This window comes from Dendrobates tinctorius, unplaced genomic scaffold (assembly GCF_039654945.1).
Source record: "Dendrobates tinctorius isolate UK_male_01 unplaced genomic scaffold, ASM3965494v1 ptg000245l, whole genome shotgun sequence".
Taxonomy (NCBI): domain Eukaryota; kingdom Metazoa; phylum Chordata; class Amphibia; order Anura; family Dendrobatidae; genus Dendrobates; species Dendrobates tinctorius.
In genome coordinates this window covers 5,301,616-5,326,506 of record NW_027361912.1, presented here as the reverse complement: position 1 = coordinate 5,326,506, position 24,891 = coordinate 5,301,616, and the positions used below count along the sequence as shown (strand labels likewise).

Sequence of the window (24,891 nt, the reverse complement as noted above, 5' to 3'; positions counted from 1 at the left end):
TTGGGTCAGTTTATTGGGCTGGTTTTAGTGGACCTCCATAGAGCGGAAGGGAGGGGGTCCACCGTATCTCCACATGCAGAGTCCTGACAGTACCTGAGTGATATCAGGATCATGTGATCAGTCACATGATGGAGAGTCACATGGTCTGGGCTTTAAATAGCTAAACTCCAGGGTTAATCTGGGCTGTTGAGGGCCTGAAGAGGAAGGCTCAAGGAGAGTGTTTGTGCACATAGTTCTTGTGCAAGGACATTGTTAACCCTGAGTGGGCTGACCCCCCACTAGTGCAATGACTGCACGTAGTGCTGCTGTTTTGTTTTGCTGTTTTGCGCAGAGGGCTGTGTGTTCTTTACCACACCTTGGTTAATGCGGTACTAATAAACCAAGTGCATCCTTATAGGCGAAGTGTTCTATTGATTACCTCCGTGAGCAGTCGAGTGAGCCGATCTGCCACAATGTGTACCGCAAAACATTTGTAATTGCAATAATTTTCAGGGAGGGAAAACTTCATTAAAATGGATCAATTTCTGGGTTGCCAACACTTTCGGCATCCATCTATCTTACAGTGTCAACTGATTGGACAGTCTCGAACTAGGTAGATACACACAACTGGTAACACCCAGTTTTCAGTTTATTCATATATTTCCAGGCGGTATTTGTATAGGATTCGCACAATGTAGAATTGAAAAAAAATGCTTTAGAGTTTTTTTTTTTTTTTTTTCTTTTAAGGAGGTCAAAAGTAGCCAATTTTTGCTTTATTGTTATTCCCTCTGCTCCCCCGAGTATTCATTTTTTTTTTTTTTTCTTCTTTAAATCCTCCATACTGTTCTAGAGATTTGACCCTTTTATGTAAGAAGGCGTGGCTCACAGGAACCTCAGGGGCGGGTCTCTAAGGCTGCGCTGCATAATTACCGCATGCCACGCCCTCCTTAGTAAATACTGTAAAAATCAGAACAAAATAAAGAGAACAATATGTCTGGTGCCGTATGACGGATATATAATAATAATAATCTTTATTTTTATATAGCGCTAACATATTCCGCAGCACTTTACAGTTTGCACACATTTTCATCACTGTCCCCGGTGGGGCTCACAATCTAAATTCCCTATCAGTATGTCTTTGGAGTGTGGGAGGAAACCGGAGTACCCGGAGGAAACCCACGCAAACACGGGGAGAACATACAAACTCCTTGCAGATGTTGTCCTTGGTGGGATTTGAACCCAGGACTCCAGCGCTGCAAAGCTGCAGCGCTAACCACTGAGCCACCGTGCTGCCCTATATATAAACACCCACCCCCTCTGTAATCAAGGGAGCAGCGTTTTTCCAGCCGCCTTTTTTTTTTTTTTGTAGAGATTTCCCATGGTTTTTGAGAAGTATTTTTATTATTATTTTCCATTTCTTGTTTTTTTTTTTTTGTTTTTTCATTCATTGCATAATTGCATAGTTTTTGCTTTTAAAAAAAAAAAAAAAAAAAGCAAATCACTCGAAAGGATGTCTGGGCATCTATCGAGCTTTCCCTTTTACCCTTGTATTGGAAAATGGAGCATCTTCCAAGCAAAAAAAACCCTCAGAAGAATGGATCGGTCACTTCTTACTACCGCTAGACATTTTTAGAAACCTAAAGTGGTTAAAAGACTCAAAAGCCTGAGCATGTGCACAGCGAGCCACTTCTTACATAGGAAAGGGTCTGTTCATTTCTTCAAGAGTTTTCTTACGCGGAATCCGCCCCAAAAGACGTAATTTGCACATACCCTATTGACAACAGGCAGTCATCAAATTCTGCGTAGTCCGATCCTATCTTACAGTCATACTTTTTTCCCTACGTCTCCTTTTTTTTTCTGATCACCTTCAAAATGTACGTTATCCTCAAAGGAAGTTGGACTGCACAGTCAGACTACACAAGGTTTGTTTGTAGTCTGTTACCATGGAGATGCAGAGAAAGAGGACTTAAATTCTACTGCCACCTATAAGAAGTAGCAATTCTGAAAGTCAACATCGACCCTTTAACGAGCCTTTGCCAGATGACTTGGGATAAAAGCCGAGCCAGAATCTCAATTTGCAGACGCATGATTTGGCTGTATGAGAGACTGGGGTTTAAGAGGTAACGTCTTCACTTGTGGAGAGTGACATACAGGTGTAAGGAGACTTATAGGCCATTCAGTGCTACTCTGGGGAAATTAAATATGCACATTGCCTCTTAAGAGAGGAAGAAGACTTGAATTCTAGTGCCACCTATAACAAGTAGCAATCCTGAAAGTCAACATCAACCATTTAACGAGCCTTGCCATATGACTTGGGATAATAGCCAAGCCAGAATCTCTTATTTGCAGACATGTGTTTTGGGGTTTTTACCCCCTCTCAGTGCAAAGCATGATATAAAATTTTGCTGTATGAGGGCCTCTGACTGGGGTCTGAGGGGTAACGTGTCTCCTTGAGGAGAGTGACATGCCAGTGTAAGGAGACTTTTAGGCCATGCCAAGCTGCTTTAGGAAATTAAATATGCAAATTTTCTCTTCAAGTGGAGATTCTGGTTTGACTGTTATCCTAAGACATGACAAGTCTCGTTACAGGGTCTACATTGACATGTTCCTGTAAGCAAAGTAATACAAAATGCCTTGGAGTCCATAACATTTCTCTAAAATCTATCGGTTGCATCGATTTGACTCTTCCTTTGTCTTTGCTTTCAGAGCGACCGACTCCTTATAAAAGGCGGTAAAATCGTCAACGATGACCAGTCATTCCATGCCGACATTTACATGGAGGATGGGCTCATTAAGTAAGTAATAAAATTCTAGAAGTAAAAATTTTTTTTACTTTTTTTTTTTTTTTTTTCTTTTTGCTGGACCTGCCTCACCGGATTTTGCTTTGTCAGGGGCTTCAGGTCTGCGATCTCCTTATTGGTGGAGGTAAATCCCTGAAAAAAAAAAACCCCCACAAACCTTTATACCTATGGTTTCCAAGAATGTTAAGTAGAAAGAAGAGGGACGAGTGGCCTCCAGGTATTTCTGGCACCTCGTATACCTACATGGTCCATTCTTTTTTTTTTTTTTTTTTTTTTTTTTTTCTTCTCTCCTAAGAGTGGATGACTGACCGGGTGGGCCAATGTCCTTATGCCTCTATTCTTCCATATTTAGCAATGAGGAACAGCCCCTGAGATCTTATTCAGCTGGTACCCCACCAAGATATAGATATGACCATAGGTAGATGGCATCGGATGAGATTTTTCTTACGACTTTCTCTTACAGGCAGATTGGTGAAAATTTAATTGTGCCTGGTGGTGTGAAGACCATTGAGGCTCATGGCAGGATGGTCATACCTGGGGGCATTGATGTCCACACCTGCTTCCAAAAACCATGCAATGGAATGGTGTCTGCTGATGACTTCTTCCAAGGGACCAAAGCATCTTTGGCTGGTGGCACCACCATGATCAGTAAGTGGGAATATCTGACTTATCCATTCTCTTAACCGCTTTTCCTTCCAGAACGATTTGCCCGAAGAATAGTAGAATAACAAATGAAATCGCCTTCACTCCTAAAATGTGAGAGCGCGTATTCTATCTGATTATGGTAAGAGGGTGATAACAAGAAGAAAGGTTCCTGAAGTTGCTGGAAGCTGATCAAGGGAAGAGGTGATAGTAACTGGCTGTAATCTATCTTCCTCATCCCTTAGATCCTCTCTATACTGCGCCTCAAATATTGCGCCCAGAGCTTCCATCCTGGTATCTCTTGAAAGTAAAGGTTCTAAGCCTTAGATCGGTTGTCCACTATTTGGACAACCCCTTCTTAAACCCTATGGTTCCCCCCCAGTAAAATAATAAGACTTATACTCACCTCTGGTGTCGGCGCATTTTCAGCAGTATCGGCACTGGCTCTTCCACTGTCACGAAAGCCTTGCGACCAGTCAGCTGTGGTTTGACCTCGCTCCTCTTTTAGACAAATCAGACAAATGGAAGAAGTGAGAGCTGTGACTGTCTTCTCACTTCCTCCATATGTCAGTTACATCCGAAGGAGTGAAGATTGAATCCAGAGCTGATTGACCGAAGGGATCCCCGGGAGAGCCAGTGCCGCCACTGCTGAAACGGGTCCGGAGGTGAGTATAGGGTTTATTATTTTACTAGGGAGGTGACATAAGGATTTGTCCGGGTAGTGAAAAGCGCCTTCCAAGATCTTATTTCTGATCTATATATACCAGTCCTGGTAAAAAAAAAAAAAAATGTAAAAATTTGGGGGCAGTGGAATGTAAAACTTTGGACACCCCCTGATAAAAAAAAAAATTACTAATTAAATTATCTCTTACATTTTAGGCGAAAAAAGTATATCTATTTTGTTCTTTTATGTTTTAAAAATGGAAAATGGGCCGATGCAAAAAAAATTGGGCACCCTGCATGGTTAGTACCTAGTAGCCCCCTTTTGAAGTATCACAGCTTGTAAACGGTTTTGTATCCAGACAAGAGTCTTTCAATTCTTGTTTGAGGGATTTTCATTCATTCTTCCTTGGAAAATTCTTCCAGTTCTGTGAGATTCCTGGGTCGTCTTCCATCCTCTGCTATTCTGAAGTCTAGCCACTTATTTTCAATGATGGTTCAGATCAGGGGACTGTGAGGGCCATTGTAAAACCTTCAGCTTGCTCCTTTTGAGGTCGTTTATTGTGGATGTCGATGTGTGTTTGGCATCATTATCCATTTGTAAAAGCCATCCTCTTCAGCTTTTTACAGATGATGTTATGTTTGCATCAAGAATTTGCTGACATTTCATTGAATCCATTCTTCCCTCTACCATTAAAATGTTCCCCATGCCATTGCCTGCAACACAACCCCAAAGCATGATTGATTCACCCTCATGCCTAATAGTTGGTGAGATGTTCTTTTCCTGAAATTCTGTGCCTTTTTTTTCTCCACACATACTGTTGATCATTGTGGCCAAAGAGTTCTATTTTAACCTCATCAGTCCACAGGACTTGTTTTATAAATTCATCAGACTTGTTTAGATGATCTTCTGCCCGACGCCGAATTTTATGGTGAGGACGCAGGAGAGGTTTTCTTCTGATGACTCTTCCGTGAAGGCCATATTTGTGCAGGTGTCTCTGAACAGTAGAACAATGTACCACAACTCCAGAGTCTGCTAAAACTTTCTGAAGGTCTTTTGCAGTCCAGCGGGGGTTCTGATTTGCCTCTCTAGCAATCCTATTAGCAGCTCTCACTGAAATTTTGCTTGGTCTTCCAGACCTTATCTTGACCTCCACTGTTTCTGTTTCCTGACATTTCTTAATTACATTTCAAACGGAGGAAAGGGCTACTTGAAACCTCTTTGCCATCTTCTTATAGCCTTCTCCTGCTTTGTGGGTCTCCACCATTTTCATTTTCAGAGCACTAGTCAGCTGCTTAGAAGAACCCATGGCTGCAGTTTTTTGGCACAAGGTTAGAGGAGGCCGGGTTTTTGTAAAGCTGGAAAATTTGCATCATCTGGCCTTTCCGAACGATGATGGTGAACAAGCCATAACCCTAACAGGCTAATTAAGGTCTAAATCCTTAGTCAAAGTTATCTGAGCACACAAATCTCCAAGGGTGACCAAACTTTTGCATCCGCCCATTTTCCTTTTTGTAATCTTTAAAATATAAGAGATGAAAATACATACTTCACATGAACGTTATCAGCATTGAACAGACTTGGACCCGAAGTTTTGTATTGAAACATCTATTAAATGTGTGCAAATGCTGTTGTGAAGGGAAGGGGAGCTGTAACATCTCCTATTGTGATTGTGGATCTGCCTATAGAGATCTTATATGTAATTCTGCCTGTGATGATAATGAGAATACTGAAAATTCTTCCTGAAACTGCAGGAAGAATTGAGTCTAAAAAGCCCCAGTGGCCAATGTAAAAATTGCCATATTACAAATTTTGGTTTTAACCCATTAACGAAAAATGGCGTACATGTACGGTGCTTGTCGGTGGAGGGAGGATAAATGGGGAGGGCTCAGGAGCTGGACTCAACCCATTTCTGAGACATGATGGCCGTGTTATTCAGCCATCATCTGCCCCTAACAGCCTCGTGTAAAGCTGATCTCCACCCGCGGCTGTTGACCTGTTGAATGCCGTTGTAATTCTCTGACAGCGACATTTACAGCGTGCATCTTGTGAGGTGCGCTGTTCTACTTACATATCTGTGCCACTGATTTCATTGCGGGGTGCCATGACAGGCGGGGGTCTTCTGAAGACCCCTATTCCTTTCATGATGGTAGTCCTGGCTGATGTTCATAGGAGACTGTGATTTGGTATTGCTGTATATTGTACAGGTGATGAGATAATCTCAAGTTCTCCTAAGGGGACTACAAAATACAGTAAAAAGTGAGGAAAAAAGGTTTTAAAAATTCTAAAAAAATTAAAATAAAAAAAATTAAAAGCATAAAAATTTGGATCTGCCCATTTAAAACAAAGATCTTAAAGAATTAGATAAATGAATGTGTTATCCCTGCGTCCATAAAAGTCTCATCTATCAAAATATAAAATGAATGAACCTGATCGGTAAATGCTGTAAAGACAAAAAAAAGGAATTGAAATGCCAAAATTTCAGTTTTTTGTTAACTGTAGTTCTTAAAAAACAAACAAACACTAGATCCACCTCCCAAAATAGTATCCGTAAAAAAAAAATCAGATCTCACACAGCTCCAGCAACTGCAAAATGAAAATGTACGGGTCTCGGACAATTGTGACACAAGCAAGTTGTTATTATTTATTTTAATATAAATTAATATAAATTCCTTTTTTTTCACAATTCAAGTTAGGAATTGTAATCATACTGACCTGGGGAACCATATTTCCAGGTCATTTTCACTGCACAATGAATTTCAGGGCTGAGAGCTCATCTCCCTGAGATCTTGGTGGCGAGATCTCCATCTGCGCATGCGCCGCCCCGGTGGCCATTTTCCCGGAGTCCACCTCACAGGAAACCATGGAACTGCGGGGGACTCTGGCCTTTCACAAAATGTTGGCAGAGCCCCCCGCAGTACCGGAGACCCCTGCAGCAGCAGCAGCAGCACCACTGGACACCCCCTCATCCCAACCTGCGGCTTGCAGCAACGGTACCGGTAAGGTATATGCGCATTAGAAGACGCACACCCTTTTCACCCCAAATTTTGGGGAAAGAAAGTGCGTCTTATAATCCGAAAAATACCGTAGATAAATGTGGAATTGCATACATATATTGCAATTTTGTCTCACTTGGAATTTTTCTCCCATTTTCCAGTACATTATATAGTAATATGAATTTTATCATTCAAACGTACAACTTGTCAAAGTTTCCAGTGTGATTTTACAGCAATTTACATACATTTATAAAAAATTTTTTTTGTTGATGTTCCTATTTAAACAAATGCACAAAACGCTGCCGTGACACATCGGAGCATTCTGGGTATGTTGGCAAAGTGTAGATTCACCAAAAACCCCCAAATGATCACTCCACTTTAAAGGGAACGTATGATAAGAAAATTGCCAATTGCTTAACCCCTTAACGACCGATCACATACGTTTTCGTCACATGTCGCTGAAGCCTGTATGGAACTCGCTCCGACTACTGCTATTAACCATTTAGTTGTTTCACGGAGTAAATTTTCTTTATTACTGAATCGTATCAGCTAAGTGGTAAAGTTAAAAACATGTCAAGATGGCGACATTTACACAGTCTATGGCTCGGAGGTCAGAGACCAACCCGACTGTCGACATGTTTCTGGTGTTTTCACCCTTATTTGTGATGATCAACCATTTAGTTGCTGTTCATGTGATTGTGGGAAGTTTATAGGTCACCATGGCAGTCGGAAGCTGGCAAATTGTGAAGCTCACCCAGAGGCTGAAACATGTATATGCGTTATAGTATCGCAGTATACTATGTTACTGCACTATATAGTATAAACGATTGAACAATCGCAGGTTCAAGTCCACTAAGGGGAGTAAAAAGGGATCAAAATAAATACATTTCAAAAAGATTTAAAAAAAAAAAAATAAATAAATACGGTCAATGGAAAAATTAAAAAATATATATAAGCTTAATTTACCCCATTTTCCCTCATTCAAAAATGAAGAAATACTAAATATGTTTGGTTTATTTTTGTGCAAATTTTTGCATTTTAATGTCTGAAAAAGTCCAATTTGTATGTTTAATAGTGGGAACAAAACCCAAAAAACAATTGCTCAGCCTTATTTCTGTCCCTCCAACAGTCGACCATGTGGTGCCGGAGCCGGGGACCAGTCTGATCAGCGCTTTTGAGCAGTGGCGAGAGTGGGCAGACAGCAAAACTTGTTGTGACTACTCCTTGCACGTGGACATCACAGAGTGGCACAAGGGTGTCCAGGAAGAAATGGAGGCGCTGGTGAAAGATCATGGTAAGTCCTGATATGTACACTAGGTCCTTATGTAAAAAGGTACCAGAGAGATGGATGCCACCAACGCTGTGCCCTTATATACAGCATGTGTCATTTGTGGGGCCGTAAGCAGTGCAGGGCACCAGTGAGTCCGGCTTTCTCACTCCTGGCAGAGATGGCAGTGCCCATATAGTATATGGATGACTGTATATCACTACGGTGACATAACTGTTGACTGTCTGCTAATATGTGGGCGCATCGTTGGTCACTATTAGTGTACAACTGGGCCTACTAAATGGGCACTGTTGGATGTAAAGCTACTATTGGAAATGCAGTTACTGTGAGGCCTGTAGTTGATATGAGGCTGCCATATTGTCGCTGAAGAGGTTACTATAAATCTACTGTGACTCTGTGGTGTCAGGACTACTACAAAGGCACTGCTGCTGAGATCGGCACTGTTGGTGATGTGACTACTATAAGGGCACAGCTAATGACATGGATGAAGATACAATAAAAATCACTATTGATGACTAATATTGAAGGGGATGCTACTAAACAGGCACTATTGGGAGGTAGTGCCAGTATTGGGGCACTGTTGGAGATAGCAATGCTATTGGGGAACTGTTGGAGGTGCTGCTACTATTGGGGCACTGTTGGAGATGGTATAAGTATTGGGGCACTGTTGCAGGTAGTACTACTATTGTGGCACTGTTGGAGGTAGCACTATTATTTGGGCACTGTTGGAGGTAGCACTATTATTGGGGCACTGTTGGAGGTAGCACTATTACTGGGGCACTGTTGGAGGTAGCACTATTACTGGGGCACTGTTGGAGGCAGCACTATTACTGGGGCACTGTTGGAGGTAGCACTATTATTGGGGCACTGTTGGAGGTAGCACTATTACTGGGGCACTATTACTGGGGCACTGTTGGAGGTAGCACTATCACTGGTGCACTGTTGGAGGTAGCACTATTACTGGGGCACTGTTGGAGGTAGCACTATTACTGGGGCACTGTTGGAGGTAGCACTATTACTGGGGCACTGTTGGAGGTAGCACTATTACTGGGGCACTGTTGGAGGCAGCACTATTACTGGGGCACTGTTGGAGGTAGCACTATTACTGGGGCACTGTTGGAGGTAGCACTATTACTGGGGCATTGTTGGAGGTAGCACTATTATTGGGGCACTGTTGGAGGTAGCACTATTATTGGGGCACTGTTGGAGGTAGCACTATTATTGGGGCACTGTTGGAGGTAGCACTATTATTGGAGCACTGTTGGAGGTAGCACTATTATTGCGGCACTGTTGGAGGTAGCACTATTACTGGGGCACTGTTGGAGGTAGCACTATCACTGGTGCACTGTTGGAGGTAGCACTATTACTGGGGCACTGTTGGAGGTAGCACTATTATTGGGGCACTGTTGGATGTAGCACTATTATTGGGGCACTTGTTGGAGGTAGCACTATTATTGGGGCACTGTTGGAGGTAGCACTATTATTGGGGCACTGTTGGAGGTAGCACTATTACTGGTGCACTGTTGGAGGTAGCACTATTATTGGGGCACTGTTGGAGGTAGCCCTATTATTGGGGCACTGTTGGAGGTAGCCCTATTATTGGGGCACTGTTGGAGGTAGCCCTATTATTGGGGAACTGTTGGAGGTAGCACTGTTATTGGGGCACTGTTGGAGGTAGCACTGTTACTGGGGCACTGTTGGAGGTAGCACTGTTACTGGGGCACTGTTGGAGGTAGCACTGTTACTGGGGCACTGTTGGAGGTAGCTCTATTATTGGGGCACTGTTGGAGGTAGCACTATTATTGGGGCACTGTTGGAGGTAGCACTATTACTGGGGCACTGTTGGAGGTAGCACTATTACTGGGGCACTGTTGGAGGTAGCACTATTACTGGGGCACTGTTGGAGGTAGCACTATTACTGGGGCACTGTTGGAGGTAGCACTATCACTGGGGCACTGTTGGAGGTAGCACTATCACTGGGGCACTGTTGGAGGTAGCACTATTACTGGGGCACTGTTGGAGGTAGCACTATTACTGGGGCACTGTTGGAGGTAGCACTATCACTGGGGCACTGTTGGAGGTAGCCCTATTATTGGGGCACTGTTGGAGGTAGCCCTATTTTCTCCTTCGTCTCATTGGGGGACACAGAGACTGTGGGTGTGTGCTTCTGCCGTCTGGAGGCTGACACTAAGTATACAAAAAAAGAGTTAGCTCCTCCTCCGCCGCATACACCCTCGCCCCCAGACCGGGCGTAACTCAGTTTTTTGCTTAGTGTCTGATGGAGGCACACGCAGTCTGGAGCTCCAGACTAGGTTTTTTTTTTTTTTCTTTTTTCCCTCTATGAAGATAAGACAGGGGCGACGGATCCTATAGAGAGGATCCGATCTCCCCAAATCATCAACGGGCGACCACGTGTGAGTAACCCTCCACGTGTTTCTCTCCCGCACCGAGGGACACATCTGGGACTTTTCCCCAGACAACTATTTTTCTTTTTTATTTTGAAAGAGGCGGCAACGCATCCTGATAAGAGGATTGCGGTTTCCCCATCGTCCCCAACGGGCGAGCACGTGTGAGCGATCCTCCACGTTGTTCTCTCCTGCAATGTGAAAATGCCCCTACCACCCCTAGGTAGTGAGTCCAGGGGTGGAGTTGGAGGCGCAGGTAAGCCGGGGATTGAAGCGGAGAGCGGAGAGCGGTACAGTAGCCTCCCCCTCCCTGCCCAGGGATGGGGTTGAGAAGCACCTCCGTGGAGCCCCCTCGGCGGCCCGGCTCACCTTTGGTTGATCAGGCCGGGACCAGGTAGTCCGTCTCTCACCCGGCGCTGCCCCCGGTGGGTAAGCAGGAGATCCGTGAGCGCGCGCCCGCCCGCCGACTTGCGGAGAGCGGCGGGCGCGCACAGTGACCGGGGAGCTCCCGCCCCCTCCCTCCAACGCCGCACGTGGAGTGCGGCCAGAGTCCCGCGGGCGGCCACGGTCCCCGCTGTATGGGGAGGTCCGGAGTCCGCGCGCCCGCCCGCCGACTTCCGGGGATGGCCGGAAGCCCCGCCCACTAACTTCCGGGGGCGGAGAGCGGCGGGCGCGCACAGTGACCGGGGAGCTCCCGCCCCCTCCCTCCAACGCCCCACGTGGAGGGCGGCCAGAGAACCGCAGGCGGCCACGGTCCCCGCGGTATGGGGAGGTCCGGAGTCCGCGCGCCCGCCGGCTTCCGGGGATAGCCGGAAGCCCCGCCCACTAACTTCCGGGGGCGGAGAGCGGCGGGCGCGCACAGTTACCGGGGACCTCCCGCCCCCCTCCTTGCATTTCCTGCGAAGTGGGGCCGGAAGCCGCCCCCTATCTCCTGGAGTGCGAGTGCCCCGGCGGGTAACGCTGCACGGAAGAGACGCAAAGTTGGGCCATTACCGGTGGGTAAGTGCATCCCCGTTGCGAGTGCCGCACTAGTAGTCAAGGAAGGGGTTATCCTCCTCCTCCTACCCTACATTGCAATATGTCTGGCAAAGGGAAAGCTCACTCTTTCCTATACGCTGTTTGCGTTTCCTGTGGGGTCAGGCTGCCTAAAGCACAGCCGGGTAAATTTTGTGAAGCCTGCGAGTCGGAGCGAGCCCAGGAGCCCCCCATTGTTGCAGAGCCCAGAGGTCAGGACCCTCCAGAATGGGCGGTGTCTTTATCAAACTCTATGATATCCCTTACAAAGGCAATTGAGTCTCTCCAAGGCCCAGGTAGGGACAAGGATGGTGGTCTGCCAGCGGAAGACAGCTCGTCCACGTCTCAGGACCCTCCGACCTGTAGAGGCCGCTCCAGCACCAGACAAGCTCATAGCAAAAGAGCTCGTTCCCCGTCGGCCGGACCCTCTGGGGCTTCGGTGGCGGGTATTAGGGTATCTCGTTCCCCGTCGCCGAGCTCAGGAAGCGAGCAGGATGAGGGCGAGGAAGAGGAGGAGGCCTGGAATCCAGAAAGCCTCGGATACCAAGACTCGGTGGACAGCCTCATTGAGGCAGTCAACCAGACTTTAGAGATCGAGGATGATGTGTCCACGGCCTCAGGTCACAAGGTCTCCTTCAAAAAGACCAGGCGACCGCATAGAAGGTTTGCCACGCATCCTGAGTTCGAGGAGCTAGTTCAGAAACATAGGGAACACCCGGATAAGCGTTTTGCAATGCTAAAAGCGCTGCAAGCTAAGTATCCGTTTCCTCCTGAACTCCATAAGGGATGGGTGGAGTCGCCAGTAGTGGACCCACCGGTATCTCGTTTAGCGTCAAGATCGCTATTGTCGATACCCAGCGGTTCTTCTATCAAGGACCCAACTGATCGCCTTATTGAGGGGCTTGCCCGCTCGGTGTATGAGGCAGCGGGGTCGGCCCTTGCCCCCTCCTTTGCGGCTACTTGGGTGGCTAAGGCCATGGTTTCGTGGGCGGACGTTCTGCAGAATGCCCTCCAAGACAGAGACCTGCCTGCGGAGGTCTTGGAGGTGACAAATCAGATCTTAGGGGCAAGTGATTTTCTCGTCAGCGCCTCTCTGGACGCGGCCGAGTGTTCTGCGGTGGCAGCAGCAAATGCGATCGCCATTAGGCGAGCATTATGGCTGAGATTGTGGAAGGCGGATTCTATCTCCAAAAAGTCCTTGACCTCATTGCCGTTTCAGGGCAATCGGTTGTTCGGTGAGAAGCTTGATAAGCTTATCTCAGAAGCCACAGGGGGGAGGAGTAGTTTCCTCCCGCAGCAGAGGACTTGGCCAACATTCAGGCAGACACAGAGGCGTTTTCGGCCTTTTCGTAACCCCTGGAGGGGGTCTTCGGCCAGAGCATCCACCTCCGCAAATGATGGTCAGATTAGGGAAAGGCAAATCTCTTACAGAGCCAATCCGCTGGGTAGAGGCCGAGGCCGTTTGCCCAGAACAAGGGGGGCCAGATCCCAAAAGCCTCCAGCAAAATGACTCGAGGCGCTTAGTACCTTCGGACGACAGAGTGGGCGGACGCCTACTAAAGTTCAGCCACGTTTGGGTCGCAGTGGCACGCGACGCTTGGGTGGCAGAATTGATATCGTCCGGGTACAAGATAGAGTTTCTCGGGCTCCCGCCACGGCGATTCTTCCGTTCCCGGCTCTCCGGAACAGAGTCGCAGGCGAAGAGTTTGTTACAGGCCATAATGACGCTACAGCGCAACGGGGTCATTGTCCCAGTACCGAAAAGCGAAGAGACACAAGGTTTTTACTCCAACCTGTTTTCGGTCCCCAAAAAGGACGGGACAGTAAGGCCAGTATTGGATCTAAAAATCCTAAACAAATTCATCAGGGTCAGGCGGTTCCGGATGGAATCCCTCCGTTCGGTCATTGCAGCCATGGATCCAGGGGAGTTCCTGGCCTCGATCGATGTGCAGGATGCATATCTGCACATTCCGATTTTTCCTCCACACCAGAGGTTCCTGCGTTTTGCGATCGGAGGGCGACATTTTCAATTTGTTGCTCTGCCCTTCGGTCTGGCCACTGCTCCCAGAGTCTTTACGAAGATAATGGCGGTGGTTATGGCCATCCTGCATGCTCGGGGCATAACGGTACTACCTTACCTGGACGACCTTTTGGTAAAGGGGCCGTCCTTTCAGGCGTGCCAGGAGAATGTCAGTATCACGCTGGATACCCTGGCGCGTCTAGGCTGGTTGATCAATCGGAACAAATCGTCCTTGGTTCCAGCCCAGAGAATTGTATTCCTAGGCATGGTTTTCAACACCTCCCAGGGGCTGGTGATTCCCCCTCAGGACAAAGCGCGAAAGATCAAACAGGGGGTACGGAACCTTCTTCAGCCAGGCTCCAGATCCATCCGGTACGGCATGAGTGTGTTGGGCAGAATGGGGCGGCGATGGAGGCAATCCCGTTTGCCCAGTTCCATCTCCGTCCGCTTCAGCATGCGCTCTTGTCAGCATGGGACAGAAGGTTGCTATCCCTCAGTCATCGGTGCAATTTGTCTCCGCTGGTCCGACAATCACTCCGGTGGTGGACTCGCGACTCGTCTCTTGTCCAGGGGAAACCCTTTCCCCCGGAACAGTGGTTGGTGGTGACGACCGATGCAAGCCTGCAAGGTTGGGGAGCAGTTGTCCAGAGTCACACAGCCCAGGGGCGGTGGTCCATTCAGGAGATAATTCTCCCGATCAACATTCTGGAGATACGGGCAATACGATTGGCCCTGCAACATTTTCAGTGTTTCCTGAGACACCGGCCGGTGCGCATTCAGTCGGACAATGCTACAGCAGTAGCATATGTCAACCATCAGGGGGGCACGCGCAGCCAAACAGCCATGCGCGAGGTTGGACTGGTACTGCGTTGGGCCGAAAAGAACCACGTGGTAATTTCAGCGGTGCACATTCCGGGAGTCGAAAACTGGGCGGCAGATTTTCTCAGCCGACAGGGGGTCGCGGCAGGGGAATGGTCCCTGCACCCCGAGGTTTTTCAACAGATCTGCCAACGGTGGGGGACACCAGACGTGGACCTTATGGCATCCAGAGAGAACGCCAAAGTGCAAAGGTTCGTCGCTCGATCCCTCGACCCGCAGGCGATCGCAGCAGACGCTCTGGTGCTTCCATGGAGCCAGTTTCGTCTCCCATACTTGTTCCCCCCGCTACCTCTGCTTCCAAGGGTCATCAGAAAGTTAAGGAGAGAGAAGGTTCCAGCAATTCTGCTAGCGCCAGACTGGCCTCGGAGGGCCTGGTATGCAGATCTGGTTCAGCTAGTGGTGGACGTACCCTGGCGTCTACCAGATCGACCGGACTTACTGTCCCAGGGGCCGATCTGCCATCCGAACTTAGGGGCCCTGTGTTTGACGGCGTGGCCATTGAATCTTGGCTGTTAACACAGGCAGGATTCAGGCGCGATGTGGTGGCCACGATGGTGAGTGCCCGAAAACCTTCCTCGGCGAAGGTATATCATCGGACTTGGGAAGTTTTTTTCCGTTGGTGTAGGGATCGCGGAGTGGCTCCTCTGGTTTTTTCAACCCCCAACGTACTGGCTTTTTTGCAGGCAGGGCTGGACGCAGGGCTGGCTCCGAGTTCGCTCAGGACGCAAATCTCGGCCCTGTCGGTCCTTTTTCAACGAAAGGTCGCTTCGGTCTGGCAGGTTAAGACGTTTATGCAGGGGGTCGCACATTTAGTACCCCCCTATAAGGCGCCGACGGAATCATGGGACCTGAACTTGGTGCTCAGAGCCCTTCAGGAGCCCCCCTTCGAACCCTTGCAAGAAGTCTCCTTACCTTACCTGTCCAGAAAAGTCGTTTTTCTGGTAGCTATTACGTCTATTAGGCGGGTTTCGGAATTGGCGGCTTTATCTTGTAAACCGCCGTTCTTGACTTTTTATAAGGATAAGGTAGTTTTAAGGCCAGCTCCCCCCTTCTTGCCGAAGGTTGTCTCTGCATTCCATATCAACGAAGACATTGTCTTACCTTCGTTTTGCCCGGCACCGGTGCACAAGGTAGAAAAGGCTTTGCACACACTGGATCTGGTAAGAGCTCTTAGGAGGTATGTGACAAGGACAGCATCTTTCCGCCGGACAGACTCTCTATTCGTGATCCCAGAAGGGAGACGGAAGGGGCTTGCTGCGTCCAAAGCGACTTTGGCCAGATGGGTTCGCCTGACGATTCAGGAATCTTATGAAATCAGTGGCACGCCGGTTCCGGCAGGGATCAAGGCACACTCGGCTCGAGCAGTGGGTGCCTCATGGGCACTGCGACACCAAGCTTCAGCGGAACAGGTGTGCAAAGCAGCTACCTGGTCCAGTTTGCATACGTTTGTCAAACATTATAACGTACATACCCAGGCATCCTCGGATGCAAGCCTGGGAAGAAAGATTCTCCAGGCAGCAGTTGCGCACCTCTAATCAGGGGCGCAAAATAGCATGGATTGGGTGAGCTAAGATCCCGCCCAGGTACTGCTTTAGAACGTCCCACAGTCTCTGTGTCCCCTTAATGAGACGAAGGAGAAACATGGATTTTTGTGAGTACTCACCGTAAAATCCTTTTCTCCGAGACGCTCATTGGGGGACACAGCACCCACCCTATTAGCCAGTTGGCATCTGTTTATTTTAAATTATACAAATCCTTATGTAAGGATCAGGGTGGTCCCTTTTTCAGACGTATAATTTCTTGCCTGAGTTTAAGGCGCGTTCTCCTACTGCTTATGCACTAAACTGAGTTACGCCCGGTCTGGGGGCGAGGGTGTATGCGGCGGAGGAGGAGCTAACTCTTTTTTTGTATACTTAGTGTCAGCCTCCAGACGGCAGAAGCACACACCCACAGTCTGTGTCCCCCAATGAGCGTCTCGGAGAAAAGGATTTTACGGTGAGTACTCACAAAAATCCATGTTTTTGGGCACTGTTGGAGGTAGCACTATTATTGGGGCACTGTTGGAGGTAGCACTGTTATTGGGGCACTGTTGGAGGTAGCACTGTTACTGGGGCACTGTTGGAGGTAGCACTGTTACTGGGGCACTGTTGGAGGTAGCACTGTTACTGGGGCACTGTTGGAGGTAGCACTATTATTGGGGCACTGTTGGAGGTAGCACTATTATTGGGGCACTGTTGGAGGTAGCACTATTATTGGGTCACTGTTGGAGGTAGCACTATTATTGGAGCACTGTTGGAGGTAGCACTATTATTGGGGCACTGTTGGAGGTAGCACTATTGGGGCACTGTTGGAGGTAGCACTATTATTAGGGCACTGTTGGAGGTATCACTATTATTGGGGCACTGTTGGAGGTAGTACTATTATTGGGGCACTGTTGGAGGTAGCACTATTATTGGGGCACTGTTGGAGGCAGCACTTTTACTGGGGCACTGTTGGAGGTAGCGGCACTGTTGGAGGTAGCACCACTGTTGGAGGTAGCACTATTATTGGGGCACTGTTGGAGGTAGCACTATTATTGGGGCACTGTTGGAGGTAGCCCTATTATTGGGGCACTGTTGGAGGTAGCCCTATTATTGGGGCACTGTTGGAGGTAGCACTATTATTGGGGCACTGTTGGAGGTAGCACTGTTATTGGGGCACTGTTGGAGGTAGCACTGTTATTGGGGCACTGTTGGAGGTAGCACTGTTATTGGGGCACTGTTGGAGGTAGCACTGTTATTGGGGCACTGTTGGAGGTAGCACTGTTATTGGGGCACTGTTGGAGGTAGCACTGTTATTGGGGCACTGTTGGAGGTAGCACTGTTATTGGGGCACTGTTGGAGGTAGCACTGTTATTGGGGCACTGTTGGAGGTAGCACTATCACTGGGGCACTGTTGGAGGTAGCACTATTATTGGGGCACTGTTGGAGGTAGCACTATCACTGGGGCACTGTTGGAGGTAGCACTATTATTGGGGCACTGTTGGAGGTAGCACTATTACTGGTGCACTGTTGGAGGTAGCACTATTACTGGTGCACTGTTGGAGGTAGCACTATCACTGGGGCACTGTTGGAGGTAGCACTATTACTGGGGCTCTGTTGGAGGTAGCACTATTACTGGGGCACTGTTGGAGGCAGCACTATTACTGGGGCACTGTTGGAGGCAGCACTATTGCTGGGGCACTGTTGGAGGCAGCACTATTGCTGGGGCACTGTTGGAGGCAGCACTATTGCTGGGGCACTGTTGGAGGCAGCACTATTGCTGGGGCACTGTTGGAGGCAGCACTATTGCTGGGGCACTGTTGGAGGCAGCACTATTGCTGGGGCACTGTTGGAGGGAGCACTATTACTGGGGCACTGTTGGAGGTAACACTATTACTGGGGCACTGTTGGAGGCAGCACTATTACTGGGGCACTGTTGGAGGCAGCACTATTATTGGGGCACTGTTGGAGGTAGCACTATTATTGGGGCACTGTTGGAGGCAGCACTATTACTGGGGCACTGTTGGAGGCAGCACTATTATTGGGGCACTGTTGGTGGCAGCACTATTACTGGGGCACTGTTGGAGGCAGCACTATTACTGGGGCACTGTTGGAGGCAGCACTATTACTGGGGCACTGTTGGAGGCAGCACTATTACTGGGGCACTGTTGGAGGCAGCACTATTACTGGGGCACTGTTGGAGGCAGCACTATTACTGGGGCACTGTTGGAGGCAGCACTATTACTGGGGCACTGTTGGAAGGAGCACTATTACTGGGGCACTGTTGGAGGCAGCACTGTTACTGGGACACTGTTGGAGGCAGCACTATTACTGGGGCACTGTGGGAGGCAGCACTATTACTGGGGCACTGTTGGCGGTAGCACTATCACTGGGGCACTGTTGGAGGCAGCACTATTACTGGGGCACTGTTGGAGGCAGCACTATTACTGGGGCACTGTTGGAGGCAGCACTATTACTGGGGCACTGTTGGAGGCAGCACTGTTACTGGGACACTGTTGGAGGCAGCACTATTACTGGGGCACTGTTGGAGGCAGCACTATTATTGGGGCACTGTTGGAGGCAGCACTATTACTGGGGCACTGTTGGAGGCAGCACTATTGCTGGGGCACTGTTGGAGGCAGCACTATTACTGGGGCACTGTTGGAGGCAGCACTATTATTGGGGCACTGTTGGAGGCAGCACTATTACTGGGGCACTGTTGGAGGCAGCACTATTACTGGGGCACTGTTGGAGGCAGCACTATTACTGGGGCACTGTTGGAGGCAGCACTATTACTGGGGCACTGTTAAACATGGAGCTACTTCAGAAGTACTGGGGATGATATGACGCGAGCAGCAGCTCACTACGACTATTGTACCTAATTTGTCAGGACGTCTCCCATCTGATATTCAGTATTACTTTCATATTAACCTCTGACTTGTGCAGGATTATGAAAACCTTACTGCTTTTTATCCAGACACCGCGCCACACCTGTTCACAGGCCGTATGTGGTATTGCAGCTCAGTTCTATTGAAGTGAATGTGGCAGAAGTGCAATACCACACAAAAGCAATAGTCAGGATGGCGCTGTTTCTGAAAGAAGGCAGCAATATTTTTCTAACCCCTTTAATGCTGTGTCCCTTGTGTCTTTCTGCAGGTGTTAACTCCTTCCTGGTGTACATGGCGTACAAGGACCAGTACCAGCTCATGGACTCTCAGGTAAACTGGTGCCCAGATGATGGATTCCCATGGCGTAGTCGCAGCGTTGGGGCAGTGTATGTCTCGCTGTATTGTGCTCGGCCTGTCAGCTTTCCGCGTCTGGGTGTGGAATAAGAATGAGCCGGCTCCTGCCAAGAGTCCTGGCCACCTCACATTCAAAGCACATAGTCAGCATTCCTGTGACACAGCCTGCGTGCTGACCTCTGCCGCCTCTTCTCACTTGTTTATGGAAGCTTTTTACTGATGTTTCATCAATGTTCATGACATCAGGAAAAAAAAAAACCTTAAACAGCCAAATTTTTTCCCCCGAAATAGCGCCCCCATTGAGCAGAGGCCGTGTCTGGTATTGCAACTCTACCCCATGCACTCGAATGCTGTATTACCAGACACAGTTCATAAATCAAAAAACAAATAACCCCCTAGGTCAACATCCGTTATTTTGGCATTATGAAAGTATGATGTGTAAGTTAAAGGATTTGTCCAATTTATTAAACTGACTTTCACCCACCGTTTTGTACAATTTTTAGTCAATAGAGGGAGGTTCTCTGTGTATAGTTATACTGATCATCTCTCTCTGGAGGACCTTCCCTGGTTTGTGTTACATAGAAGACACATTGATTTGAATGGGCCCCGTGTAATACCTAATTTCTCCTGTGGTGGCACTGCAGAGAAACTGAACGCTTGCAGCTAATCACTGGCGATCTCAAGAGAAACTCTTTTCAACCCTTATTACACAAAGAGCCTGTAGATCCCAGACTGTGCAAAATTTGTAATGAATCCCAATAGCAAAAATTAATTTTAGCTCAATTTACACGCATTTGGGGAACTATTTTTATTTTTCCGAAGGGGCCTGCGTATTTTAAAGGGATTGTCCGTTACAAGACACAAAGTTTTGGCTGGAGCCTTATCAATGCTGTCAGAGTGCAAGGTGGAATAAGTGAAGGCTACACACGATCGGTGGTCACTGATTGGCTGCAGCAGTTACTTGAAATTGTTTGTCACATTATCAATGAGATAAGAGCTTACGTGTGGCAGCCTGTACGTTTTAAAGGGATTGTTTAAATTGGGCAGTTATGTTTAAATGTGTTTTTTTTAAAAATCTACCGTATATACTCGTGGCCTTTGTTGTCCTTTCTCATTCTCGGGTCCTCTACCAGAGGCCTGGGAGTTTGAGGGTTCTGCGCAGGATCTTAGTTGTTCCCAGTATTGCGCATTTCTGGACAGAGAGCTCAGATGTTGCTCCTGGGATCTGTTGTAGCCGTTCTTCCAAGTTAGGGGTCACTGCTCCAAGTGCTCCTATCACCACTGAAATCACTGTTGCCTTCACCTTCCACATCTTCTCCAGGTCTCCTTTGAGGCCCTGGTATTTCTCCAGATTCTCATCTTCCTTCTGATGCTGCTGTCACTTGGCACTGCCTCATCTATTAACATTGCTGTCTTCTGGTCCTTGTCTACTATGACAGTGTCTGGTTGGTTAGCCAGAACCTGCTTAACCGTCTGGATCTTGAAGTCCCACAGGAATTTTGCTTTTTCATTCTCCAATACATTTTCTGGGGTCTCCCACCTAAACTTAGGGGGACTTAGCCATATGCTGTACAGATGTTCCTGTATACAATTCCCGCTACTTGGTTGTGGCGTTCGGTATACGCTGTTCCTGCTTGTATTTTGCATCCTGCCACTATGTGTTGGACGGTTTCTGAGGTTTCTTAGCATAGTCTGCACCTTGGGTCTTGTCTTGTGTGGTAGATTCCTGCTTCTATGGATCTGGTACTTAGTGCTTGTTCTTGTTTGTGCCGCTATGATTAGTGCCTCTGTGTTGTCTCGGAGTCCAGCGTTCTCCAGCCATTGGTAGGATTTCTCCATGTCAGCCACCTCCATTATCTGTCGGCGGTACATCCTATGCAGCGGCTTGTCTTGCCATGGTGCTTCTTGTTCCTGTTCTTCCTTCCAGATCTGTTGCTGCCTTAGTCTTTCCCTCATCATCTCATCTTTTGGTGCCATTCTTCTGATGTATTCCTGATTACTCCTTGTTTCATCCGTGATGGTGGCTTGGATGGTTATCAAGCCTCGACCACCCTCCTTTCTTTTGGTATACAATCTTTGGGTGCTAGACTTAGGCTGTGTGCACACGTCCGTAATTCCCGCAGATTTTATGCGTTTTTGCCGCGTTTTTTCGCCGCAAAAACGCATAAAATAAACAACCCATTGTATTCAATGCCATTCCGAATTGCTGTGCTAAGGCTGCGTATTTTTCCGCGGCAGAATCGCATCGTGGAAAAATACGCAGCAGGCTCATTCTTTGTGCGGAATTGCAGGAATTCCGCACACATAGGAATGCATTGATCCACTTTCTGCATGTGGCTATGCCCACCATGCGCAAAGTAAGCAGAAAATGTGCGGATGGTACCCAGGGTCTGGAGGAGAGGAGACTGTCCTCCAGGCCCTGGGTACCACATCCCTGTAAAAATAGAATTAAAATAAAAATTTGTGATATTCTCACCTTCCGGCGTCCCCAGGCCTCAGCGATGCTCCCGGCAAGTCCCGTTCCCAATGACCTGTGATGACGTAGCATCTCGCGTCACCCTTGAACTATCCACAGCCAGACTTTGTAATTATCTGACTGAGGGGGTTCAAGCCTATGCAGAACAGCAATGGGGACTGTGCATCACCTTGGTATATGCCGCATTTGATGGTCACTTGTGCTAGTTGTCTTTAGTTGACTTCCAATGTTGTTCTCCATTGCCCCATTGAGTTTCTGGGGAAGGTTCTTAGTTTCCTGTTGACTTTGTAGAGAGCCAAGCTTTCACAGATCCATGTGTGTGGCATTGAGTCGTAGGCTTTCCTGTAGTCAACCAGGCTGTGCTGAGATTGGTCTGTCTGGATCTTGAGTCTTGAGCGACTGCTCTGTCTACTAGGAGCTGGTGCTTGGAGCCTCTGGTGTCGGTCCCGATGTAGCTTGGTGGCTATGATTCCTGACAGGAGTTTCCATGATGTTGGAAGGCAGGTTATTGGGCAGTATTTGGATGGAACTGTTCCTTTGTGAGGATCCTTCAAGATCAGCACTGTTCTACCTTGTGTTATCCAAGCAGGGTGGTGGCCTGCTTCTAGCAGTTGGTTCTTCTGCTTTGCCATGCGTTCTTGTACCGCTGTTACTTTCTTTAGCCAGCAGCTGTGGACCATGTCTGGGCCAGGTGCTGTCCAGCTCTTCATGTTCTTGACCCAATGTTGGGTGTCTGCTTCTGTAATAGTGACTAGTTCTAGCTCTAGGTGGTTGCTGTGTTTCATTCTCAGATCTTGCAGCCACATTGCACTGGTGTTGTGTGTTTTTCCTTCTCCCAAACGTTCAGTCTCTGCTATTGGTGGAGTTGCTGCCTTTGTGCCGTTACTCTGTAGTTGGGAGTACACCTTGGATGGTTCTTTGGAGAACAGGGCATTTATCTTCTGGGCCTCAGCTTCTCTAGTGTATCTCCCTAGTCTTGCAGCGAGGGCTGTGAGCCTTTGTTTAGCAGTCTCTAGGGCTTCAGCTGGGGTCAGGCCTTCGTACTTGTCCAGTTTGGTCTTATTCTTGATCTTTACACCCGTCTGTATTTCTGTTGGCTGACTGATTTCATTTCGTGTCACCTTGATCTTTGTTTCCAGTCTTCTTTTCCGAGGGGGGCATGTTACTTCTGTTGTTCTTGCTGGTTGTATAGACAAGCATTTCCATGATGGCTGAGGCAGTAGCATAGATCAGTTTATTAGTTTGCGTGGTGGTGGTGGTAGGTATTGAGGCAAGTGCTCTATTGGCATCTTCTAACATACAGTCTGGTGGTGTTTCTTTGCTGGGCCTTGGCAGTCGATCTCTGGTGCTGATGGTAGTTTATCTTCAATGATCTTCAGTCTCAGAAGAGCTGCAGCGCCCTCTAGTTGCAGGGTTGGATCAGGATCTTCAGGGGGTTACACATGTTCTTCTTCATGTGGGCTGGACCTGCAGTTGTTGTTGTTCCATCTCCAGCTGTGATAATAGCTTTCTCTTTATGATATTGAAATGTTGGGTGACTAGTTGTTTCTCAGTCAGTGGAGGTCTTGTATCCATCCAGAGTTTCCTCATACGCCTCATATATCCTCCTCATTTGGTCTGCTGTTATAGTAGCATTTCATCAGATCCAGGTTCTCTTGCTTTGTCCATGAATGGTTTGTTCCAGTAGCCCATTTATCATCAGATTGTCCTGGTTCCTCGACATCTGACGCAGACCTTGTTAGACCCCATTTGTTTGTGAATAAGTGTTATCTGAGCATGCTCTAGTCTGTTCAAAGGTCATTATATAGCAGGAGGAGTAGGCGAGCTGTGACATCATCTAATGTGAATGGTGGATGCTCTGTTGTCTATTGTATATAAAGGCGTTATCAGTCATTGTACAGGAGGAGGTGAGCTGTGAATCACCTGTTGTAATTTGTGGATCCTGTGTTATCTACTGTATATAGAGGGGTTATCAGTCATTGTACAGGAGGAGGAGGTGAGCTGTGACATCACCTATTGTGAATGGTGGATCCTGTGTTATCTACTGTATATAGAGGTGAAATCCGTCATTGTACAGGAGGAGGAGGTGAGCTGTGACATCACCTATTGTAAATTGTGGATCCTGGGTTATCTACTGTATATAGAGGGGTTATCAGTCATTGTACAGGAGGAGGAGGTGAGCTGTGACATCACCTATTGTAATTTGTAGATCCTGTGTTATCTACTGTATATAGAGGTGAAATCCATCATTGTACAGGAGGAGGAGGTGAGCTGTGACATCACCTATTGTAAATTGTGGATCCTGGTATCAGTCATTGTACAGGAGGAGGTGAGCTGTGACATAAGCTACTGTGAATGGTGGATCCTGTGATGTCTAGAGGTGATGGTTGACATTGTGACCTTGTCTGTGATGATAATGAGACTGCTGAAAGCTGATCTCTTTAGAAAAGGAAGAGAGAGAAAATAACCTTACCCCTTTCCTCTTCCATCCAATCCCTATACATTCTGCAAAGTTATTTTCTCTGAAGAAGCCCCCTTGAGACTGTAATATATTTAAAATAGATTTTTTTTTTCATCTTTCTTCTTAAAGACATTTATTATAAAAACCTGACTTAATCCAGGGGTCATTTCTCTGATGACACACGTCCTTTAACCAAAAGTTCTGTGAAGTACAACGAGGCACATTTCTCACTTTCCTTAGCGCGCGGCTCTCGATAAATGTGGCGCCAAGGACCAAATCTCCACCAGTTCTGCACAGAGTGAGACTTGTGTCTGTGCGGCCAATCTATATGTAAGTGATAGTAGCTCTGTCCCGTGGCCAAAGCCGAGGAGCGAACGTCTGAGGGTTACAGTTTGTGCTTGGACTCGGGGCGTTCTCGTCAGCTCCCGGACCCTTATTTTGCACTCTGATTATATATGGCAATGCATTATGTTGTGATGTATTATTTATTATTATAATAAATATATA

General features: G+C 47.7%; 1 protein-coding gene across 2 annotated transcripts in view; it reads left to right on the top strand.

The window, feature by feature from the left end:
• DPYSL2 (dihydropyrimidinase like 2) overlaps positions 1-24,891 on the top strand; it is a 115,879-nt gene that overhangs the window by 47,391 nt on the left and 43,597 nt on the right. For both annotated transcript variants that reach the window (XM_073557138.1, XM_073557139.1), the window contains exons 2-5: positions 2,686-2,774; positions 3,244-3,428; positions 8,209-8,373; positions 19,362-19,423. In XM_073557138.1, the coding sequence (XP_073413239.1) occupies positions 2,686-2,774; positions 3,244-3,428; positions 8,209-8,373; positions 19,362-19,423 (501 nt within the window). The remainder of the gene's footprint in view (positions 1-2,685; positions 2,775-3,243; positions 3,429-8,208; positions 8,374-19,361; positions 19,424-24,891) is intronic.